This window comes from Mus caroli, chromosome 14 (assembly GCF_900094665.2).
Source record: "Mus caroli chromosome 14, CAROLI_EIJ_v1.1, whole genome shotgun sequence".
NCBI classification, from domain to species: Eukaryota; Metazoa; Chordata; class Mammalia; order Rodentia; family Muridae; genus Mus; species Mus caroli.
Window position 1 is genome coordinate 50,331,176 of NC_034583.1, and position 10,317 is coordinate 50,341,492.

The 10,317-nt window shown below is 39.0% G+C and overlaps 1 protein-coding gene across 4 annotated transcripts in view; it reads right to left on the reverse strand.

Annotated features, from left to right (window-relative positions):
- LOC110309479 overlaps positions 1-10,317 on the reverse strand; it is a 21,779-nt gene that overhangs the window by 2,369 nt on the left and 9,093 nt on the right. For 3 of the 4 annotated variants that reach the window (XM_021182167.1, XM_021182163.1, XM_021182166.1), the window contains one exon: positions 9,193-9,372. The exons of the other annotated variant lie outside the window; for it this stretch is intronic. In XM_021182167.1, the coding sequence (XP_021037826.1) occupies positions 9,358-9,372 (15 nt within the window). In that variant the 3' untranslated portion in view covers positions 9,193-9,357. Of the gene's footprint in view, positions 1-9,192; positions 9,373-10,317 lie in introns of those variants that run through there. 4 annotated transcript variants of the gene reach the window in all.

Sequence of the window (10,317 nt, forward strand, 5' to 3'; positions counted from 1 at the left end):
GAGGAGAGGAGGAGAGGAGGAGAGGAGGAGAGGTCACGGGGTACACCTGACAGCCAGTGTTCTGCTTGAAACAGCTTCTTCTGGAGATCCCCAGACAGCTCATCCAGATAGCTCAGTTCTCCCAGACCAAGACCAGTCTTTTAATTACATCTAAAATTCAGTCATTTGGTCCAGGTTCCCCTTTAATTATCCCACAAATCAGCATTCCGTGACCCCAGGCCCCTGATTCTTAGAAAAAGACAGCAAGCATATTTTTTAACATTGCAAATGAATTCAGAAATCTGCCTGCTTTTGTTAGTACAGACAATAAGTTTGGCTGGGTGGGATCCTGTCCTGAAACTACCATTCCCACCACACCTGGGCCTGGACCTAAACTCTCTGTCCCCTGCTACCTTGACCTTAAGAATCTTCCTGCCTTTGTATCTTTCTAACAAACTAGCTCATAGTGCAACTGTTTCTGCTCTTCTAAGTTCATGAAGTTCCTTATATGATACATATTATATCCTTAAATTTTATAAAGTTGAGAAATTATATAATTTTGAACTCGTGTTTCCAGAGTTCTTTCCCACAGGTGTAAAGGCTGTCCTGGAGGTCTCAGCATTTACCATTTGCTGAGACATTTGACACACCTTTGCCTCTCGGACTCAAGCTGTCTTTGATTACCATAGAGTCATTAACCTTAGCAGAGAACACATTTCTTGATAACCTTGGCAGGGAGAATATTTCTATCTTTTTATACAAACAAGCCTCATGCCTAGCAACTGTCAACACTCATGGAGGCTCCCTCCCTCCTGGATCTGCTCCAGAGGCAGCAAAATGTGTCACACCACTCTCCCGGGCCATGCAGGACTGAGCACTTGGAAGACCATGTGATCTATTCTGCTGTGCAGGTATAAAAACTAAAAACGACAACAATAAGAAAGCAGGCTTCTTACTGACAAGAAAAAGACTTCTTTCATTCAGAAAAGGTTTTATTTTTTTCTTTCACCAATAGAAAAGCCCTTTTATTTCAGCAATAAAGAGGGTGAGGTTTTTTTCTTATTTTCAGCAATGAAAAGATAAAAACTTTTCTTTCTGCTGAGTGGTGGTGGCGCACGCCTTTAATCCCAGCACTTGGGAGGCAGAGACAGGCGGATTTCTGAGTTTGAGGCCAGCCTGGTCTACAAAGTGAGTTCCAGGACGGCCAGGGCTATACAGAGAAACCCTGTCTCAAACAAACAAACAAAAACAAACAACAACAACAACAAAACCTTTTCTTTCTTTTGAGCAATAAAGGTTGGAGCTTATTTTTCATCCAGAATGAGTGGTTTTTTCTGTATTACTGATTACTCAGTGAAATCTGATCCTGGGGGCTTTTGCTCCATTCACCAAATGTGTATGTATGTATGTATGTATGTAAGTATGTATGTATGTAAGTATGCATGAATATTTGTAGAGTTGCTAAGACAGGTGGTCAGGCCCAACCAGAATATGTGTGTGTGTGTGTATGTGTGTGTGTGCATATGAATATACATGTATCTGTGCATATTGCCTGTGTAGAAGTTTTTCTTTCTGAGAGTATGTCTTTCCCGGCACACAAGGAGTTAAGGAACTCAAGAAAAGAACAGAGAACCAGAAAAATCACTTCTTTACTTAAACATCCCCTCCCCCCCCCCCCCATTAAACAACAGGTACTAATCCCCTGAAGCCAACGACTTCTGGCCCCAGCATAACAAAGAATTTAAAAAGATGAATATTAATAAATAACTTTTACTCTCCTAAAACTTAGTTTTGAACCCTGAAAACTGCCAATGCTATGCCCCCACCACTGCCTTCCAAAGAGAGAGAACAATGCTGTACATGGCTCCTGGAAGCCTTTAAGGTCACTCCTTAGCTTATCCAGTCTCTTACATGTTTCTCTTCCTCTCCTGCTCTTTGTTCTCATTTCTCTCAGCCCCATCTTTTCTGCCTTCCTCATTAAAGAATGTTTTGTTGGAATTCACTTTTGCTCATCATAGCACCTGCATTCTACTTGCTGGTTTAAAACTTGTTTGTAAATGCTCAGATTTTCAGATTTGAAACTAATTCATTGCATTGTATTGTATTTACTACCTTATGTGCAGTACATGTAGTAGTGAAATATCTAAGTTTTATTTTAACTCTCTAATTAGTCCTACAGTTGGATTTCTCTGTGAAGTTCAGAAATGTACATATATCTCCTGCTAAAATTCGTGTTATAATTACCTATATGTTAAAATACTCCTATTTCTTCTCCTTCCATTCACATACCATCCCTCTTATCCACAAGCACACATATGCTCATTAATATTGACATTACTTATATTACTCCTACATGAGCATGGACAAACTATACTCTTTTTTTAAATTATCTTTTCTTTTTTATTGGATATTTTCTTTATTTACATTTCAAACGTTTTTCCCTTTCTAGGTCTCCCCTTCAGAAACCCCCTAACCCATCCTCCGTACCCCTGCATCTATGAGGGTAGTTCCCCACCCACCAGCCACTCCTGTCTTCCCACCCTGACATTCCCTTACACTGAGGCATTGAACCCCCTTAGGCCAAAGAGCCTCTCTACCCACTGATGTCCAACAAGGCCATCCTCTGCCACATATGACGCCAGAGCCATGTGTCCCTCCATGTGTACTCTTTGAGTACCCGGGTATCTGGCCAGTTGACACTATTGCTCCCTCCACAGGGCTGCAAAGCTGCTCAGCTCCTTCAGTCCCTTCTCCAAATTCTCCATTGGGGACCCCGCACTTAGTCAAATAGTTGGCTGCAAGCATCCTTCTCTATATTTGTGAGGATCTGGCAGAGCTTCTCAAGAGACAGCCATATCAGGCTCCTGTCACAAACACTTTCTGGCATCCACAATAGCTTCTGGGTTTGGTGACTGTATATGGGATGGATCCCCAGGTAGGGCAGTCTTTGGATGGCCTTTCTTCAGTCTCTGTGCCACACTTTGTCTCTATATTTCCTCCTGTGAGTATATTGTTCCCCCTTCTAAGAAGCACTGAAGCATCCACACTTTGATCTTCGTTCTTCTTGGGCTTCTTATGGTCTGTAACTTGAATCTTGGGTATCCCAAACTTTGGGGCTAATATCCACTTGTTAGTGAGTGCATATCATGTGTGTTCTTTTATGAATAGGTTACCTCACTCAGGATGATATTTTCTAGTTCCATCCATTTGCCTGCGAATTTCATTAAGTTATTGTTTTTAATAGATGGGTAGTATCCCATTGTGTAAATATACCACATTTTCTGTATTCATTCCTTTGTTGAGGAACATCTAGGTTGTTTCCAGTTTCCAGTTTCTATTATAACTATGGCTGCTATGAACATGGTGGATCATGTGTCCTTATTACATATTGGAGCATATTCTGGGTATATGCCCAGGAGTGATATAGCTGAGTCCTCACAGGTAGTATTATGTCCAATTTTCTGAGGAACCACCAGACTAATTTCCAGAATGGTTGTACCAGCTTGCAACTCCACCAGCAGTGGAGGAGTGTTCCTCTTTTTCCACATCTGCTGTCACCTGAGATTTTGATCTTAGCCATTCTGACTGGTTTGAGGTGTAATCTCAAGGTTGTTTTGATTTGCATTTCCCTGTTGACTAAGGATGTTGAACATTTCTTTAGGTGCTTCTCAGCCATTCGAGTTTCCTTAGTTGAGAATTCTCTGTTTAGCTCTGTTCCCCAATTTTTAATAGGGTTATTTGGTTCTCTAGAGTCTAACTTCTTAAGTTCTTTGTATATATTGGATGTTAGCCCTCTATCAGATGTAGGATTGGTAAAGATCTTTTCCCAATTTGTTGGTTGCCATTTTGTCCTATTGACAGTGTCTTTTACCTTACAGAATCTTTGGAATTTTATGAGGTCCCATTTGTCGATTCTTGATCTTAGAGCATAAGCCATTGGTGTTCTGTTCAGGAACTTTCCCTCTGTGCCCATGTGTTCAAGATTTTTCCCCTCTTTTTCTCTTCTATGAGATTCAGTGTATCTAGTTTTATGTGGAGGTCCTTGATCCACTTGGACTTGAGCTTTGTACAGAATGGATATGGTATGGATATGGAAGGGAATAAGAATGGATCAATTTGCATTCTTCTACATGTTGACCACCAGTTGAGCCAGCACCATTTGTTGAAAATGCTGTCTTTTTTCCACTGGATGGTTTTATCTTCTTTGTCAAAGAAGTGGGTGTGTGGGTTCATTTCTAGGTCTTCAATTTTATTCCACTGATCTTCCTGCCTGTCACTGTACCAATACCATGAATTTTTTATCATGATTGCTGTGTACTACAGGTTGAGGTCAGGGATGCTGATTCCCCCAGAGATTCTTTAATTGTTGAGAAGAGTTTTTGCTATTCTGGGTTTTTTGTTATTCCAGATGAATTTTCACATTGCTCTAACTCTGTGAAGAATTGAGTTGGAATTTTGTTAGGGATTGCATTGAATCTGTATATTGCTTTCAGCAAGATGGCCATTTTTACTATATTAGTCCTGCCAATCCATGAGCATGGGAGATCTTCTGAGATCTTCAATTTCTTTCTTCAGAGACTTGAAGTTCTTGTCATACAGATCTTTCACTTGTTTGGTTAGAGTCATACCAAGATACTTTAAATGGTTTGTGACTGTGCTGTTTCCTAATTTCTTTCTCAGCCTGCTTATCCTTTGAGTATAGGAAAGCTACTGATTTGAGTTAATTTTATATCCGGCCACTTTGCTGAAGTTGTTTATCAGGTTTAGCTCTCTGGTGGAATTTGTGGGGTCACTTAAGTATACGATCATATCATCTGCAAATAGTGATAGTTTGACTTCTTCCTTTCCAATTTGTATCCCTTTGACATCCTTTTGCTGTCTAATTGCTCTAGCTAGAACTTCAAGTACTATATTGAACAGATAGGGAGAGAGTGGGCAGCCTTGTCTGGTCCCTGATTTTAGTGGGAGTGCTTCAAGTTTCTCTCCATTTAGCTTGATGTTGGCTACTGGTTTGCTGTATATTGCTTTTACTATGTTTAGGTATGGGCCTTGAATTCCTGATCTTTCCAAGACTTTTAACATGAAGAGTTGTTGAATTTTATCAAATGCTTTTTGAGCATCTAATGAAATGATCATGTGGTTGTTGCAGTAAATCTCTTCCCAAATATGTCCTGGCAATGAAAACACAGCACAATTAATATGATTACATGCTATTCACCTAGATTGGGCAGATCTACCACTACACTAACATCTTCCACAGCTTATGAGACCCCCCAGAACTTGCAGTTTCTCCAGGCCATGTGCTTCTGCACCACTTTTCTTCTCCTTCCTCCTCCTCTGTGTCCTCTCCCTCTTCCATTTTCTCCTTCTTCTCTCCCCCTCACCTTCCACTCCACCTTCCCTTTTATCTACCCATTCATCAGCTCTCCTTTACAAATTAAGGTGGAAAGCAGGTTTACAGGAAATCACCTGAGTGCTGACTCATTCCTTGTTCACAACCACTCACAGGAGAATGGAATTAACATCAAATATAATTAGCCCCAGGGCTATCCACTACATGGTTGTTTTTTGTTTTTCCTTTGAGATTGTTTATGCAGTGGATTACATTGATGGATTTCTGTATATTGCATCTCTGGGATAAAGCCTACCTGATTGTGGTGAGATTTGGTTTATGAGAATTTTATTGAGTAATATTCATAAGGGGAACTGGTCTGAACTTCTCTTTCTTTGTAGGGTCTTTGTGTGGTTTTGGAGTCAGTGTCACTGTGGCTTCATAGAAAGAATTGGTGGTGTTCCTTCTGTTTCTATTTTGTGGAATAGTTTGAAGAGTATTACATCTTCTTGAAGGTCTGATAGAATTCTGCACTAAAACCATCTGGTCCTGGTGGTTTTTTGGTTGGGAGATTTTAATGACTGCTTCTATTTCTTTAGGGGTTATGGGACTGTTTAGATGGTTCATCTGATCCTGATTTGACTTTGGTGTTTAGTATCTGCCTAGAAAATTGTCCACTTCATCCAGATTTTCCAGTTTTGTTGAGTATAGGCTTTTGTAGTAGGATCTGATGATTTTTTGGATTTCCTCAGTTTCTGTTGTTATATCTCCCTTTCTGATTTTGTTAATTTGGATACTGTCTCTGTGCCCTTTAGTCTGGCTAAGGATTTATCTATCTTGTTGATTTTCACAAGGAACCAGCTTCTGGTTTTGTTGATTCTTTGTATAGTTCTTTTGGTTTCTACTTGGTTAGTTTCAGCCATGAGTTTGATTGCTTCCTGCCATCTACTCCTCTTGGGTGTATTTGCTTCTTTTTGTTCTCGAGCTTTCAGGTATGCTGTTAAACTGATAGTGTATGCTTTCTCTTGTTTCTTTTTGGAGGCACTCAGAGCTATGAGTTTTCCTCTTACCACTGCTTTCATTGTGCCCTATAAGTATGGGTATGATGTGCCTTCATTTTCATTAAATTTTAAAAATTCTTTAATTTCTTTCTATACTTCTTCCTTGACCAAGTTATCATTGAGTAGGGCATTGTTCAGCTTCCATGTGTATTGAGGATTTCTGGGTTTTTGTTGTTGTTGTTGTTGTTGTTGTTGAAGACCAGCCTTAGACTATGGTGTTCTGATAAGATGCATAGAATTATTTCAATCTTTTTGTTTTGTGACCGATTATATGATCAATTTTGGAGAAGGCACCATGAGGGGCTGAGAAGGTATATTCTTTTGTTTTAGGATGAAATGTTCTATAGATATCTGTTAAGTCCATTTGGTCCATAACTTCTGTTAGTTTCACTGTATCTTTGTTTAGTTTGTTTTTCCACGATCTGTCCATTGATGAGAGTGAAGTGTTGAAGTCTCCCACTAGTATTGTGTGAGGTGCAATGTGTGCTTTGAGCTTTAGTCAAGTTTCTTTTATGAATGTGGGTGCCCTTGCGTTTGGAGCATAGATGTTCAGAATTGAGAGTTCATCTTGGTAGATTTTTCCTTTGATGAGTATAAAGTATGGTTCCTTATCCTTCTTGATAACATTTGATTGAAAGTTAATTTTATTCAATATTAGAATGGCTACTCCATCTTGTTTCTTGGGAGACAAACTATATTCTTGCTAGGATTTTGTGGCCAGTATGGGTGGGAATTGCTTTTGGTGAGATGAATCAGCAATGATGTTTTAAACTGTATTCACTAGTCTATTTTTTTGGTCAAATTTTTATGTTTCTATGTTTTTTTAAGATTAACAATCTTATTAGTCCTTTGAGAGTTTTGTACAAAAAGTTCTAATCATATTCACTCCCCTACCCAAGCTCTTTGGTATTTTGCCATTCCTTTTGGGATGTGTTTGTTTGTGCGTGTGTGCGTGCCTGTGTGAGTGCTGGTACGCTTCCCTGTGACTGAGGATGTTGAGACTGGGGACAGAGTCTCTCACTGAACCTCTAACAGTACGTTTAGCTAGTCTGGCTCCAGGTAAACCCATGATCTTCCTGTTGTGTCCATCCAGTGCTGGGATTATCCATACACACTGTTGCTCCCACCCAGTGTGTCCATCAGAGCTGGGAACTGAACTCCGCTGCTCATGTTTTGGAAGCAGACACTTTGCCACTGAGCTCTCACCCTAGATCCAGAGGCAGATTCTCGCTCACTTCCAGGTCATGTGACCTCCCAACCCCAACCCAATCACAAGTATTTTCTTAGTGATTACTTTTGTGAAATTTTTATATGAGGCAATAGTTATCATTTGATTACTCATTATCTAATAGAATTACTTATTAAATATTATTTAATAGATCTTTCTGATGCTTACCCTCCCTGCAACCCTCTGATCTTCATGGCATTGTTGTCTCTGGCCCTGCCTTAGTTTAGAAGGGATTCATACCCACTATCGCCTCAGCTGTCTTGCTCATTCCCTCCTTTGTCAGGTGTTCTACACATACACTAGGTTGTTTTCTAGTTTTCTGAATGTTTACTGCTATTGTTTTACTGGTTTTTCCTGCTAATTCTGCCTAAAATTCTTTCAGACTTGGAAATTGTTTGTAACTTCTTCAGTCTCAGAGGTTTTATCTAGTCCATGAGCTATTTGCACATTAGCCCATTAAAATATTTTTTCCTTTTTATATGATGGTTGGAAGTTATCTGTGATAGTTTGTATTGTTGAATCAAGAGGATCTGGAAGCCCCCATGATACAAAGCTTCTGGGCACAGGTATAAGGCATTGTCTAGATTAGGTTAACCTATACTCATGAGTGAGAAGAGTCAGTTAGAGTATGTTAGCCCATACCTGTGAAGTCACATGATTGGCAAGTTATACCCTTGTCCAGATAATTGCTATATTTTAATATGCACACATTGACACAGTGTCATTTTTCCTTAATTTCGTCATTTCTGGAATAGCTTGTTTTAATATTTAATGTATGTTAATATATGGGAAAATCATTTACTTTTAAGTATCTTTTTCCCCATATTTTTAGATGAGCTTGAAAACTGTTGGTATGACTGATCTTTTCACATAACTTGCCTGAGTATCTTCTTCTTCTTCTTTTTTTTTTTTTTTTCTGGCTTCATTTGTTACCACTATAATTTGTTTTCTTTCAGTTTACTTTCAATTTAATTGGTTCTTTAGTACCTGGATTGTAATATAAAAGTATAATTTTCCTTTTTTCTCTATTACATGATGTTACTTTTCCTCTATGGAATGACTATGTTGCACACAAATCCACACAAATTTTGTTTTTAAAAAAGTATGATTTCATATCTGTACCTAATAAATTGATACTTATTTCTTACTTCTGATTTCTAATTTAACTTCCTATGGTTTTAGAGCTGAAGCTTTTCTACTAATTTCAGTGCTTTAAGATGTGTTTTGCCCTTGAGTTTGGCCTACACTGTGGCCTTGAGACTAACATATGACCTGCTGTTGATACATGAGGTGAATGACTAGGGAAAGCGTTGTTCTTGCTGGGCTTTGCCATCTCCTGTATCCCGCCTCTTATTCAGGGAGGTTGGACTGTCCAACGAAAATACCAGTTTCTCCTATTTCCACTTTTATTTTTTTCATAATTTTCCCTCAAAAATTTGACACATTATGTCCCTTCAATACAGGTAAAAGCTTATGCACACCTTCTTCCTTTAGTAATGACTGCAGGGTCAGTATAAAATAACTTCCTTTCTCTTAACTTGTTTACAGATCCATAGGTAACATTGATTCGGTTATTAATTTATCTGCAAATGTAACATTTCTGTGAACCATGTCCACTTTGTTTATTTTATCCATGGAATGGCTACATGGGACAAATGCTGCTTCTGATGACCGTCTTTCCCAGATATCATATTTTAGCTTTGTGGATAGTGGCATTATTTTGGGTCCTGAAGTTATTTAGAAATCCTGAGGTCCTGTCACTTCAGTTTCCCCTGGAGAGAAAAAAACAGGATCAGACAAAAGCTGCTAGGAAGTGGGGACAGCCTGGATTTGGACCTGGTTTAAATTGTACCCTCACATTTCCTTTTCTTACTAAATGTTTTCTGAAATATGGATATTTCAGTCCACATCTTTCAATATAGGTAAAAGCTTATGCACAATTTCTTCCCTCTGATGCTCCATGACATCATAAGTGTAATGAAGTTGAAGGAGAGTGGGATATACATACTCATTTAAGTCTCCCTGAGTCCCACATAGAGGGCTATCTAGCTTCAAGAGAGAGCATAGTTAGAGGATTCTCAGGGATAAGTTATTTTAAGAGGTGACTGATGCACATATCTTGTTAGGAATCTAGTGTACTATCGATCAGTGCCCAAGTGGCATGTTCCCAGGTTCTCAGCCAGTTATTCAAGGAGTTGAAATAAAGGCACACACAGATTGCAAAAGGAAGATGTTGAAAACAAAGCCATAGAATAGGCCAGGAAGTACCGCAAGTGAGTCAAGGCCTATAGAATCAAGTTCCTCGAAGACTTAGACTACTGCTTGGTACTTGCTTGGGGCTGGAGAGATGGCTCAGTGGTTAAGAGCTCTGTCTGCTTTTCCAAAGATAAACAATTCCCAGCAACCACATGGTGGCTCACAACCATCTGTAATTGAACCTGATACCCTCTTCTGGTGTATCAACAACAAAATGCTCATATACATTAAATAAATCTTAATTTAAAAAAAAAAGATTTGTGAGAAGGTAGTGTGTGGTTACCTAGTTTTGCAATTGGTAGTGGCTGATGCAGAAACTAATAGTTGGACAAAGTACTACATATAAGTAACTGTGAAATATCATCTGGCACTACCTCAGAATGAAAGGCTGGAAAACAATTTTCCAAGCAAATGGTATGAAGAAACAAGCTGGAGTAGCCATTCTAATATCTGATAAGATT